The sequence below is a fragment of the Hypanus sabinus genome, chromosome 5, assembly GCF_030144855.1.
Source record: "Hypanus sabinus isolate sHypSab1 chromosome 5, sHypSab1.hap1, whole genome shotgun sequence".
Classification (NCBI taxonomy): Eukaryota; Metazoa; Chordata; class Chondrichthyes; order Myliobatiformes; family Dasyatidae; genus Hypanus; species Hypanus sabinus.
The window spans coordinates 163,672,395-163,687,478 of record NC_082710.1 but is presented as its reverse complement, the minus strand read 5'-3'; the positions used below and the strand labels follow the sequence as shown (position 1 = coordinate 163,687,478).

General features: G+C 45.7%; 1 protein-coding gene across 1 annotated transcript in view; it reads left to right on the top strand.

Annotated features, from left to right (window-relative positions):
• The window catches only part of LOC132394530 (uncharacterized), a 46,754-nt gene that overhangs the window by 19,227 nt on the left and 12,443 nt on the right, over positions 1-15,084 (top strand). The window contains exons 4-6 of the mRNA XM_059970811.1: positions 5,571-5,663; positions 13,218-13,325; positions 14,852-14,944. Of these exons, the coding sequence (XP_059826794.1) occupies positions 5,571-5,663; positions 13,218-13,325; positions 14,852-14,944 (294 nt within the window). The remainder of the gene's footprint in view (positions 1-5,570; positions 5,664-13,217; positions 13,326-14,851; positions 14,945-15,084) is intronic.

The following is a 15,084-nucleotide window of genomic DNA, read 5'->3' as shown; positions in this document are numbered from 1 at the left end:
CTTACCATGTTATCCTTGTACTAACAAGTTAACTGAGTCATTACATTAAAACTCTTACCTGCAATACTCAGAAACAAACTGGCCCCTAATTAACGAAATACAAAAGTGCATCGAATGACTTTCCAATAAAAGAATAACCAGAAAACTTCACACCTAGGATGTTAACTTGCCCGTGCCTGTTAGATTGTGCATACAGGCTGCTCCGAGCTCTTAATGCAGTTCCATCTCCTCCTGAGGGGCCTGTGGACTTTGCCCAGGATCTTCCATATCTCCCAGCACCGATGATTTCAGGGCTTCTTTCACTTCCTCTGCCAAGTTAAATGACATCTACATGCCCTTGATATTCACTCTCAAAATTGCCGGGTACATGAGGAATGAATCAATGGGTCAAGAGCCTTTTCCATAGACTCCTTTAGCAAGTGGGCTTCCGTTTCTTGCAGCAATTCCATCTCCGTTGCCATTGTTTGCTTAATTGGAAAAGCTATTTCCTCGGATGAATCACTAGCTTGTTGTCATCTGCGGAATCTCGTTTCTTGGTTGAATTTGGATCTCTTTTTGAGGTCATGTCTTTAGTTAGATCTCTCTCCAACTCAACCTTGTAATAGGACCGTCTATGAGCCCTAAAGAACGTGAAAAAGGAGGGTTATACGTCAGTGCTCAGTGCTGTGCTGCCATCTTGCCTCGTGCCTCACCGGAGTCTTAGCTTACCATTCTTCAAATTAATCTCTTTCTTTCCCTTTCATATGAATTTAAAAATTATAATGCAAACATAACAAATTTCTGTTAAATAACTGACTTAAGTTAGTAAACTGACTTAATGCTCAGTAAATTTAATTGAAATAAAGTTTGTAAATTGATTTTAATTAATGCTACTTACAACATGAAAATTTATTGACTACATTGAATAGTAAAGTTACTAAAAACTGTACGCCAATGCAATATGAATAAAAATACAGCCTAAGACACAATTTTATACAAGACTTTGAAAAAACATTTTCTTACTAAGTGACATGATCAGGCTCAAATATAGGCCTAGCACGTGAAATCTGTGCTTGTTTTTTGCTGCACAAATACACAAAAAAAATTTGAGATAAGCGCACACAGATTTCACCTTCAGCAGAAATGAAACGATCTCTATTCTTGCTTGTGTTGCTTGTTAAACAAAAGAAAGCTTGCTGACACATGTAAGAAGTTGAAAACTGCAGCAAAATGTTCATTGCTTTCCAATGAATGGCAGGATACTCTTCTTTCACAGAAATCCGGAACTTGTCCAGGGGCAGGTCAGTAAATCCCATCTTGAGCGCACGATCAGACGGCATCTCACAAAGATCCTCCTCTTCTCTCAAAGTCAAGTTCTCAGGCTGAGCAGGAGATTCAGAGAAAGGGTCCCTCACCCAGTCATACACTTGTGTTGAAAGGGAGGAAAAATACTGTTCAGTTTTGTTCTGCAGTTATTCCAGGGGGTTTTCAATAAGACTCGAGACTTTCTGATCCTTGCTCACTCTCAAGCCCAAGCAGCACTGGAAACATTTCAAGATTTCCTTTTGCAACATGATTTTTGCAAAGATTCTGTTCCTTTTAAATCCAACATTGTTTTCAGTTTAAGTCAACACGTTTTCTCCAGCACCTTGCCGAGACTTGTTCAGCTGGTTCATATGATGTCTGCTAAGTAGGCTAGTTTCTGCAGACATTCTTCATCGTCAAAGCACTCAGCAAAACCTGGCCTACTATTTTCTTGCAAGTACTCCTGCAATTCACCTTCCAGCTCAGACACCCTGTTGAGAACTCTTCCCCTGCTCAGCCCCCGGATTTCTGTATGTGGAGGAGATCGGTGTGCTCCTTGTCCAGGCTTTCACACTTTTTTAAACATTCTCAAGTAAACTGGTCTTTGTTTAATAAGGTCAACCATTTCTGAAGCATCATCCAGAACTTTTTCATTTCATCTCCAAGAGTTTTTGACATCAGCACCTCTCTCTGAAGAAAGCAGTGTGTTGTGACAACGTCAGGATTTTCTTTTTTACAAGAGAAATGAAACCTCTCATGGAGCCATCGAGGGGCACCATCAGTACAGATGCCAACACGGTTCCTCCAAGACAGATCTTTTGTTCCCAAATATGACGACAAAACATTAAATATATCATGGCTTTTGCTTGTTTCGGGCAGCTCTTTGCAACAGAAAAAGTTTTCTTGAATTTCACCATCATTTGCAAATTTTACAAATGCTACAACATGACATTTATCAGTCAAATCTGTTGACTCATCACCCTGGATAGAGAAGCTGTTGTTTTTCACTTTGTCACACAAAACCTCTTCAGCATCATGTGACATGTCATCAACACGTCGACTTATCGAACTGTTTGAGGGTGGCCGCCTTCTCGTCCGAACAAAATCCATGTTAGAGCCCATTCTCGAGCTACTATTTATGGACAACTGAGCTCGTCTCACGCACACAGAGGACATGCTACAGGCTGCAGTCACTCAGTTCACCAAGGCTGCGAGGGCTTTGGGGTTAACGGTCAGTCTGACAAAGACAATGATCCTCAGTCAGAAGCCCCCTGGTGGGGTTTACAACCCATCTTGGATCATCACTGATGACCACCCTCTCACCACGTTCACCTACCTGAGCAGTGTCAGATCCAATGACTCTACGGTAGTGAGGGACGTTGACAATCGACTTGCCAGAGGTAGCAGTGCCTTCAGATGCCTCCAGAAACATGTGGAAGAACACCAGCTGAGTCTGTCCACAAAAATCCAGGTGTACAGGGCTGCCGTCATCACAACACTGCTACACGGCTCCGAAGCCTGTGTCTTGTACCACAAGCAAATCCAGTTGCTCAAGTACGTCCATCAGTGCTGCCTCTGCTCCGTCGTGGGTATCAGCTGACCGGATCGTGTCTCCAACAATGAGGTCCCGGAGAAGCTCAACGTCCAAGCATTGAAGCCATTTTGCTGCTCAGGCAGCTCTGCTGGCCAGGACACGTCTCACATGGACAACTCCAGGTTACCGAAAGCTGTACTCTACAGAGAACTCTCTCAGGGAAAGAGAGATCACCGTGTCCTGCACAAGAGGCACAAAGAGCTCTGTGTAATACAGCACTCACCAATTATCAGCCTATGTTCCACCCCTCTGTCCAGTACAACACTCACCATTTATCAGCCTATGTTCCACCCCTCTGTACAGTACAACACTCACCAATTATCAGCCTATGTTCCACCCCTCTGTCCAGTACAACACTCACCATTTATCAGCCTATGTTCCACCCCTCTGTACAGTACAACACTCACCATTTATCAGCCTATGTTCCACCCCTCTGTACAGTACAACACTCACCATTTATCAGCCTATGTTCCACCCCTCTGTCCAGTACAACACTCACCATTTATCAGCCTATGTTCCACCCCTCTGTACAGTACAACACTCACCATTTATCAGCCTATGTTCCACCCCTCTGTACAGTACAACACTCACCATTTATCAGCCTATGTTCCACCCCTCTGTACAGTACAACACTCACCATTTATCAGCCTATGTTCCACCCCTCTGTACAGTACAACACTCACCAATTATCAGCCTATGTTCCACCCCTCTGTACAGTACAACACTCACCATTTATCAGCCTATGTTCCACCCCTATGTACAGTACAACACTCACCATTTATCAGCCAACTATCCTCCCCTCCGTGCAGTACAGTTCTCAACATCTGTCAATGGCCAAATAAACACGGCCCTACTCTGCTCTGCCACACTCGGCTGAGAGACCTCTAATGAGATTGCTAACGGGTCACTGCCAACCACTGTGAGTGTTAGCATCACACGTTGCACAGAGTTCAAAAATCAGAGTTTATTTTCAAACACAAACTCTCAGGGAACCCCGGTTGAGAAAGCCTGGAATAGATGGCTTTGCTGCCAAGTTGGCAGATGATACAAAGATTGGTGGAGGGGCTGGTAGTGTTGTGGAAAAAGGAAGGCTGCAGGAGGATTTAGACAGATGAGGAGAATGGGCAAGAGAGTGGCAAATGAAATACAATGTTGGAAAATGCATGGTCAAGCACTTTGATAGTAGAAATAAATATGCAGACTATTTTCTAAACAGGGAGAATATCCAAAAATCTGAGATGCAAAGGCACTTAGGAATCCTTGTGCAGATCTTGCAGGTTGAGTTGGTGGTGAGGAAGACAAATGCAATGTTAACATTTATTTCAAGAGGACTAGAATACAAGAGCAGGGATGTGATGCTGAGGCTTTATAAGGCCCTGGTGAGGCCTCACCTTGAGTATTGTGAACAGTTTTGGGCTCCTCTGCTAAGAAAAGATGTGCTGGCATTGGAGAGGGTTCAGAGGAGGATCACAAGGATGATTCCAGGAATGAAAGTGTCATCCTATGAAAAACGTTTGATGGCTCTGGGCCTGTACTCGCTACAATTTAGAGGGATTTTGAATTTTGAAAGGCCTATACAGAGTAGATGTGGAAAGGATGTTTCCCATGTTGGGGAAGTGTAGAACAAGAGAACAACCCCAGGATAGAGGGACATCCATTTGAAACAGAGATGAGGAGAAATTTCTTTGGCCAGAAGATGGTAAATTTGTGGAAGTTGTTAACACAGGCAGCTGTGGAGGCCAGGTCATTGGTTGTATTTGAGGTAGAAATTGATAGGTTGTTGATTGGCCAAGGCATTAAATGTTATGGGGAGAAGGGCAGGGAGTGGGACTGAGGAGGGATAAAAAGAGATTAGCCATGATTGAATGGCAGAGCAGACTCGATGGGCCAAATGGCCTAATACTGTTCCTATGTCTTATGGTCTTGTAGGCTTCTAAACAATAATTACTGAACCCATCAGAGTGAATGAATTAAAAATCTGGGTGAAGGAAAAATGTTCCTTTGATCTTGTGGTGGACAATCCCTCAGACATGTATCACTGGTTACCGATGGACTTCCTGGACAACCACTATCCTTATCCATGTTAAATGTCCCAGCATCTGGACAGTTTAGTCTGCACTCACAATGAGTTCAGTTTTTTCTTGGACCAGAACACTGTTTGAAGCCTTGAGCATCTGGGTGTGGTGATGGTTCAGTCCTCAACAACAGAACAGGCTTCACAGTGGAACTTCAGTGCTGTAGCTGGGGCTGGGTATTGTCACCACAGGCAGGACCACATCAACTGAAACCTTCACCATCTCTAGAATAATACAAAGCTGATTTGCAGTGGATTGTTAACTCATCTGCTGGATATGTACACAGGGAGACTGCAGTGTATCTGACAATTCTGCAAGTGCAGACACTCGATAAGGGATTACAGAAGTTATCAAATATGTGTTTGTGTTTTTCTGTTGTTTCCTGGATTCTCTGCTTGCTGCCAGTGTGAGAGAGATCCCTGGACTTTCTTCAGTCCGGTGTTCGGATTTCTGCTCCATTTCTGAACTGGTTGGGTTTCCCTGTGTTTAAGAAGCCTGTCTGACTCAGGGTCCATCTTCATTACCAAGAACACATTGTAAATTGATGCTTATGTGAAATAATTTGTGTAGATCTGTTACTATGGCTTTCAAACTGATTAATTTTCATTTATCCAAAGATTATGATACATTTCAAAGATGGATGTCGGTCTATAATGTTGGTTTTCTCAATGTCATCGTCATTGCTACAATTTCCTGGATGGCGTTTAAAGGTATGTGCTGAAATATTATTCTGTATTTTCATGTAAATGATGAACTCGGTTCTCTGGAGTTTGGTTGGAATGAAGAGAGTATCTCAGTCAGGATGTTGTGAACTGCTTTACCAGGACCACCAGCACCTGAAGTCCTCAGTCCCACAGCTGAAGTCCTTTCCCACAGGGGGATCTGCTGGAGGTTTAGACTTTAATGGCATTTTACTGATGCTCATGGAACTGAAGGCAAAATGTTGTCCTGAGCAGACAGTTGCCTCAATGGGACAAGGCAGAGTGTGGGGATAATTTGCAGCAGATTACGTGGCCCATGTTAGGAGAATGTGACTAATGGTGTCCTGCTAGGATCTGTATTTGGATTACAACTTGTCTCAGATTGACAGACGGGTGACAGAATGCTTGACCACATTTCCCAATGAAGCAGGAAGTGGGAGCAGCCTTGTGGTCAACAGGGATTAATAGAAGGGAATGAGCAAAACCAGGGATAAATGCCACTCTACAGCCAGACAAATTCACGTGGGCATCAGTATTCTGACAAGTCCTTAACAGGTCTTGGAGACAGACAAGAATTTTGTGTCCCAAATCACAGGAAGGAGAAATTGGTCTGTAAGGATTCTGGTGTACATTCACTGAGCAGAATTTGCAGAAACTAGGGCTGTACTGAATGGATCTGAGACAGTTAAAGGGTGAAGTAGTTAAATTTTACAAGAAAAAGAGCTTTGACAAGCAGCCAATCCAGGCATCAGAAGTTTGGAGAAGAGGGGGGATAAATCAGGTTTATTTCTCGAGGATAAAAGGCAGGAATGGGTCACGGTTTAGTGACCAGTCACCAATCGATGTTTGGGATTGATTAGTGAGAGCAAGTTAAAGGAAGGCAGGGACAAGCACAGTCTCCATCGTCTCAGTGGACATCGTCAGAGTGGTGATCTCGAGGCTTTAGCTCTTCAAAGAGAGGCTTCACTCAGAGAAAGCAATGGAAAGACAATTTTAAGTTTTTTTCCTTTCTCTTCTTTATATTTGCCCAGTTAGAACAGTAGAGATGTCAGGCAGGATAGTGAACTGCTCCCCTTGTGTGATGTGGGAAGTCAGGGAGACCTCCAGTGTCTCTGACGACTACAACTGAGAGAAGTGCATCCAGCTGCAGCTTCCAACAAACAGCGTTAAGGAACTGAAGCTGGAACTGGATGAATTCCAGATCTTTTTTGATGCTGAGGGGGTGATAGAGCAGACATATCAAGTGGTAGTTACACCCAAGGTGCAGGACACAGGAAACTGGGTGACAGTCAGGAAGGAGAAAGCGGTTAAGGAACCAGTGTAGAGAACCCCTGTGGCCATCCCCTTCAACAACAGGTATATCACTTTGGTGAGACTGGTACAGAAGGGATGATTTACCCCTGAACTGGAGAGGGAAGGTTTGTTGATGCTTCATGGTGGGATTTAAACTGGAGTTGCAGGGAGATGGGAACCAGAGTGTCAGAACAATCAGTGGAGAGGTTGTGGAGGCAGATGTTGGTAAGACCACAGATGAAGATCAAAAGATTGTGCATGGTGCGACTTGTGTCCTGAGCTGCATATATTTCAATTGTTACAAAGGATGAACAGCTCTGATGGGCAGAAGGGTGCAGGGTTGCCCATGTCCCCCTCCCCTGGGAGAATTACAAACCATTACTGTTCCAGGCTGCTAATGAGAGAGAAAGAGATGGAACAAAAACATACTGGGACTGGAACATTTGCTTCAGACAAGGGAGAGATAACACCGGGAGAAAGAGACTTGTTGACCCACCATATTATGACTCCTGTAAGACTCACGGCTCTGGAGAGGGCTGTTTACTTGGTACTATTCTGTTCATTAAAATTCCTCAGTGGACAGCCGGAGTGGGCTGGTTTGATGGACTAAGCCATTCAAAACTGATTGACACCTGAGACCCCGTGAGTAGAGATAAAAGTGAGGTCTGGGGAGACACCCCTCAGACACACCAAGAGATGCACCAGGAGACACACTAGTGAGCACTGCTTAAGTGTTGGAACCCACGAGAAGGTGTGGGGGCATCGGAGACCGAACGAAGGATCGGTCAATTTTAACTCACAGTGTTTACAGCGAGACCGGTGGGGGCTTGTGTGTGTGTCCACCCTTGCCTGGGTGATGAGTCCACCACAGAAGAACGGTCTAGCTAAAGGACAGAGGGGTCATACCTGAATGGCCACAACAACAACGCATCGACGGATCAAGAACATAAAGGGAAGCTTGGCTGTCACTGTTTGCTTGCTCTCTCTCTCTCTCTCTCTCTCTCCCTCCCCAACAATTACAACACATCGACCAACAACTACCTCAGCCTGTATGAACTGAACTAAACTTTATATTCTCATATGACAATTCATTATCCCCTAGACATCGATAGAGCTTGTTTGTTATTGATTATTATTATACCCACACTTTTAGGTTTAGTATTGCTAACGTGTATTATCTGTATATTTGCATTGTTGATATTGATTTGTATATTTTACTAATAAACACTGTTTTGAAAATAGTACCAGACTCCAACGGACACTTCTCTCTTTGCTGGTAAGACACCCAGTTACGGGGTTCGTTACACAATGCAAAAAGTATTGGAAAAGGAAAAGGAAAAGGAAAAGCAGATAACAGTGGTGACTAGTGGTGTTCCAGGGGTCTGTGTTGGGACGGATTCTTTTCACGTTATATGTCAATAATTTGGATGATGGAATTGATGGCTTTGTTGCAAAGTTTGTAGACAATATGATGATAAATAGATTGGCAGGTTGTTTTAAGGAAGTAGAGAGACTACAGAAGGACTGTGAGATTAAGAGAATGGGAAAGAAATGACAGATGGAATACCGTGTCGGGAACTGTATCGTCATGCTCTTTGCTGGAAGAAGGGAAAGGGTTGACTATTTTCTAAATGGAGAGAAAATACAAAACAATGAGGTGCAATGGGGCTTGAGAGTCCTTGTGCAGGATTCCCTGAAGGTTAATTTGCAGGTGGAGTCTGTGATGAGGAAGGCAAATGCAATGTTAGCATTCATTTCAGGAGGACGAGAATAGAAAAACAAGGATGTAATGTTGAACTTTCTGAAGCACTGGTGAGTACTGTGAGCAGGTTTGGCTCATTACCTTAGACAGGATGTGCTGAAACTGGAGAGGGTTCAATGGAGATTCAGGAAAATGATCCCGGGATTGAATGGCTCGTCATATGAAGAACGTTTGATGGCTCCAGGTCTGTATTCACTGGAATTCAGAAGAATGAGGAGTGACCTCATTGAAACCTATCGAATGGTGAAAGGCCTTGATGTAGTGGATGTGGGGAGGATGTTTCCCATGGTGGGAGAGTTGAAGTCCAGAGGACACAGCCTCAGAATAGAGCAGAGTTCTTTCAGAATGGAGATGAGGAGGAATTGTTCAGACAGAGAGTGGAGGATCTGTGGAATTCTTTGCCACATGCAGCTGTGGAGGCCAAGTCTTTGTGTATGGTGTAATTAAGGAAGAAGTTCATAGATTCTTGATTGGTCAGAGCATGAAGGGAAACTGGGAGAAGGCAGAGATTGGGGCCGAGAGGAAAATTGGATCAGCCATGATGAAATGGCAGAGCAGACTTGATGGACCAAATGCCTAATTCTGATCCTATATCTCATGGTCTGAATAAAAGTCATGGGGAGATGGGAAGTCCTGCTGCTGCTTGAGGGCATCTGGACTGGGAAACTTGGGGCAGGAAATTTAATTGCAGAACATGGGTTTGTTCATGTTTTCCAACTGGGAATCCCTTTTCCTGGGGTGAAAAAGGAGTAACACACACTGTACAAATGTAACCAGGCACTGTGGGTGCCGGTCACCCTTATACCCCACATTTCCATGTCAGGGACACGTGATGTCATTCCCTGTGCAACACTCCCCTCTAGTGGACCTGCAGGGTAGCTGCATCATGTGTTTTTGGCCTCCCTATAACAAGACCTTCATCCCTCAGGGCTCCCGAACACCCTGACGACAACCATTTGTTATGGTCGTGGTACATATTGGGACCAATGACATAGGTAGGAAAAGGGAGGAGGTCCTGAAATTGGACTACAGGGAGTTAGGAAGGAAACAGGACCTCAAAGGTAGTGATCTCGGGATTACTGCCCGTGTTATGTGACAGTGAGTATAGGAATAGAATGAGGTGGAGGATAAATGCGTGGCTGAGGGATTGGAGCAGGGGGCAGGGATTCAGATTTCTGGATTATTGGGACCTCTTTTGGGGCAGGTGTGACCTGTACAAAAAGGACGGGTTGCTCTTGAATCCGAGGGGAAGCAATGTCCTGGCGGTCAGCTTTGCTAAGGCTGTTGTGGAGAGTTTAGACTAGAATTGCTGGGGGACGGGAACCAAACTGAAGAGACGGCGGAAGAGCCGGTTGGCTCACATATAGAGAAAGCTTGTGGACAGTGCGAGAGGGAGGATAGGCAGGTGATGGAGAAGGGATGCACTCAGACTGATGATTTGAGATGTGTCTATTTTAACGCAAGGAGTATTATGAACAAAGAAGATGAGCTTAGAGCGTAGATAAGTACTTGGAGATCTAATGTTGTGGCCACTACAGAGACGTGGATGACTCAGGGGCAAGAATGGCTACTTGGAGTGCCAAGCTATAGATGTTTTGGAAAAGACAGGGAGGCAAAAGAGGTGGGGGAGTGGCACTGCTGATCAGAGATAGGGTCACGGCTGTAGAAAAGGAGGAAGTCATAGAGGGGTTGTCTGCAGAGTCTCTATGGGTGGAAGTTAGGAATTGGAAGCAACACACACAAAATACTGGTGGAACACAGCAGGCCAGGCAGCATCTATAGGGAGAAGCGCTGTCAATGTTTCAGGCCGAGACCCTTCGTCAGGACTAACTGAAAGAAAAGATAGTAAGAGATTCTCTTACTCGGAAAATGACGTGGTGGCTCCATGCCGAGTATTCAGTGTCCTGCCTAAATGACTACTGTCCCGTTGCACTCACATCCATCATCATGAAGTGTTTCGAGAGGCTCATCATGAGGCATATCAAGACCCTGCTGCCCCCCTCACTGGACCCCCCCTGCGGTTTGCATACCGTCCCAACTGCTCAACAGATGACACCATTGCCACCACCCTCCACCTGACCCTAACCCACCTGGACAAAAAAGACACATACGTTCATAGACTTCATAGATTTCAGTTCAGTATTCAACACAATCAACCCTCAGAAACTGATCGGAAAGCTGAGCCTACTGGGCCTGAACACCTCCCTCTGCAACTGGATCCTAGACTTCCTGACTGGGAGACCTCAGTCAGTCCGGATCGGGAGCAGCATCTCCAACACCATCACACTGAGCACGGGGGCTCCCCAGGGTTGCGTGCTCAGTCCATTGCTGTTCACTCTGCTGACCCACGACTGTGCTGCAACACACAGCTCGAACCATATCATCAAGTTCACCGATGACACGACCGTGGTGGGTCTCATCAGCAAGAACGACGAGTCAGCTTACAGAGAGGAGGTGTAGTGGCTAACGGACTGGTGCAGAGTCAACAACCTGCCTCTTAATGCGAACAAAATAAAAGAGATAGTTGTTGCCTTCAGGAGGGCACGGAGCGACCACTCCCCGCTGAGCATCGACGGCTCCTCGGTAGAGATCGTTAAGAGCACCAAATTTCTTGGTGTTCACCTGACGGAGAATCTCACCTGGTCCCTCAACACCAGCTCCATAGCAAAGAAAGCCCAGCAGCGTCTCTACTTTTTGCAAAGGCTGAGGAAAGTCCATCTCCCACCCCCCATCCTCATCACATTCTACAGGGATTGTATTGAGAGCATCCTGAGCAGCTGCATCACTGCCTAGTTCGGAAATTGCTCCATCTCGGATCGCAAGACCCTGCAGCGGATGGTGAGGTCAGCTGAGAAGATCATCGGGGGTCTCTCTTCCCACCATTATGTATATTTACATTACATGCTGCATCTGCAAAGCAAACAGCATTATGAATGAGCACCCCTCATACAAACTCTTCTCCCTCCTGCCGTCTGGGAAAAGGCTCCGAAGCATTCGGGCTCTCACGACCAGTCTATGTAACAGTTTCTTCCCCAAAGCTATCAGACTCCTCAATACCCGGAGCCTGGAATGACACCTTACTGCCCTATTGTCCTGTTTATTATTTATTGTCATGCCTGCACTGTTTTGTGCACTTTATGCAGTCCTGGGTAGGTTAAGAGGGCATACAGTGCATTGGCCTTCATCAATCATGGGCTTGAGTTTAGGAGCCGAGAGGTAACGTTATGGCTATATAGGACTGGTCAGACCCCAGTTGGAGTACTGTGCTCAGTTCTGGTTGCCTCACTACAGGAAGGATGTAGAAACCATAGCAGAGTGCAGAGGAGATTTACAAGGATGATGCCTGGATTGGGGAGCATGCCTTATGAGAATAGGTTGAGTGAACTCGGCCTTTTCTCCTTTGAGCGACGGAGGATGAGAGGTGACCTGCTAGAGGTGTATGAGATGGTGAGAGGCATTGATAGTCAGAGGTTTTTTCCCAGGGCAGAAATGGCTAGCACGAGAAGACATAGTTTTAAGGTGCTTGGAAGTAGATACAGAGGAGATGTCAGGGGTGAGTTTTTTACACAGAGACTGGTGAGTGCGTGGAATGGGCTGACGACGACGGTGGAGTTGGCATTCCCTGTACAACACTCCCCTCTAGTGGAAACGCAGGGTAACTGCAACATGTGTTTCTGGCCACCCCTGTAACAATTGGATTCACTGTGGCAGCTCTGAACTGGGACACCTGCAGCTATTAATTACTGACCTTCATCCCTCAGGGCTCCTGAACACCCTGGCAACAACCATTTACTCTGCCGGTGCTGATTTTCTTTCCCACTCCCTCCATTCCTTCCCGTGACTCTGCTGATTCTCTGTTTTAGTTTTGCCATTTGAGTGAGTGTGGTGTAGATTTCCCAGATCTGTATCTGGATCCTGGGGGTTCTGGTCTCAATCCCCGTCCCCACAAAGCCTCCGTAACACTGGCCGTGTGGAACTGGGTCATTTGTCAGCCATGAACAGTTCGAGGGTTTAAATCACCTGCTCCTGGAATTAAAAACTGAATCTGCTGGGAATCCTCAGCAAGTAGCAGGTGAAGCACGGACAAGAAATAGGTTGCAGGGAAATAGGGGGGTGGTTGGGAATGGGGTTGATGAGATTTGCTCTGAGAACTGACAAAGTGTCAGTGACATCCCTCTGTATCATGAGGAAATATGAAACCAGCATCACTCATCAGCTTGTCGGTTTCTGTCACACTGCTTTTTGTTCAGCCTTGCTCAGTATAAACCACGTTCCACATCCCCTCCCACACTGACTGCACGAGATCATTGGCAGAGATCTGCTCTTGAACAGAGTGTGATGAAAGGTGTGTGAAATTGGAGAAGGTCACTGCTGTCCCTCTTCACAGGAAATTAGCTGAGTTTTTCAGTTCATGTGGGCATCAGCCTTCTGTTCAAGAGGCAGCATTCTCTCCTCTTATCACCTTGATTTGGTCACAGACACAGTAATTCAACTGTTTTTAATTGCAGGCCTCAGACCAGAGGATGTAGGAGTTGCCATTACATCGATGGTGGGACTGGTGTTTTCTACAGCATATGCTATTATATTCATGTGCTGGTCAAGGAAAAAATACCCAGGTACCTGTTATTGTCTAATTTGCATTTCAGCAGAAATACCGAGTGACTCCTGTTGACAAAATGAACTCCTCCCACACCCCCCCCCCCCATCCCCACAGAGTCTCTGGATTCCTGTGGTACCCAGAATGTAATTGTCCAGCATGATTGACAGGTTGAGATATGAAGTGGTGACACAGAATGTCTGGAGTTGTTCGGGAGTCAACTCTGACCCGACTGCAGAGGGGGCTTTGGGAGAGGTGACCCTGAGGAGGGAGGGTCAATTCATTAATGATTGACACATCATGCTGTCAAATCATAATATAACACCAAGTTCGCTTTGAGGTGAGGATCAAATCAAATGAAATCAGGTTTAATTTTCATTCAAACCAAACAGCTGAATGAGACAGTGTTCCCCTTGGGCCAAGGTGCAAAAACATGTCCGTGCATTCAAAATAAAAAAAAGTAAAAACAAGTACATAATTAGGTTGGAAAACACATTTTTCAAGACCCTGCATGACGTCCATAAATGACGGTTCCCAGCAGTCCAGCCTATAATTCCATCAAGCCAACACCGGGGTGGGGCAGCACCAATGGGAGAGCCCACCCCCTCACCTAGCCCGGACCCCACACTGTAACACAAGCCCAAGGACGGAGGCATAGACATCACTACAACTGAGGCGGCACTGCTGCCTCGCTGCCTGGGAAGCAGCCCTGCGGCAATCAATGTCCAACAGGGTCTTGCGATCACAAAAGAAATGTCCAAGACAGTCGCTCGTGGTTTCACTACACGCTGCCATCACGCCAACTCGAAAGCACCAACGTCAAATAGCCGGCAGCTGCATGGTCTGCACTCCGATCAGCCTCGACCTTCATTTACCGTTAAATGCCCAATCTTTCATGCTGACCTGCCTGTCCCCATATTGTCACCTTTTCACCTTGGATTAGAGCATCTCCTGTCACCACCGACACCTTTGAGCATTGAGGTGCCGTAATGTTCCAATATTCACCATGGGGACAGGGTTCCCAGTCAAACAGTGTAACTCCATTGCTGAAGCTGGGACTGGTTATTATCACCACTGGCAAGACCATGTCAATTGCAGCACTGGATCACTGGGATAATACAACTGAGCTTATTTACAGAGGGGTCTTGTCTCATTGGCTCAGTGTGTACACAGAGAGACTGCAGTCTTCCTGCCATTTCCATTTTCACGGCCTGAGGTTAATGGATACCCAGGTTTTACAGTATATTTCCAGAACTAACGACAAGGTCTTTAGTCTCTCCGGGGATCTCCACACACTGACAGTGGAGTGAACTCTCTGACCCTCCCTCACTGCATTGCTCTGACACCTGGTCCTTTTCCAACCTGGTGGGATTGTCTCATGTTTAGGACATTCATTATCACAGCCGACCTGACCAATCCCAGTCCATGTCTGTTATCTGGAACACTTGTCCACTGAAACATATGTAGAACTGTTTGTGTTGATCAGTTTGGAAACAGTTTGAAACAGTTCTAATGTTGTTGTTCATTTCTCCCTGTGGACTCTAGACGACAAGCAGTGGTGGTGGCGCCTGAATATTTGTAACATTGTGTCTCTTGTCTTCATCCTCATTGCCCTCATTTGCTGGATTGTGACTAAAGGTATGTGCACAAATATTCTTAAATTACATTAAAATGGTTGCTATGTTACTCAGTGCAGGAATGGAATGAGTATCTCAGTCAGTACATTGTGAACTGCTTTATATGGAACACCAGCACCTGCTGTCACATCGTCACATTGT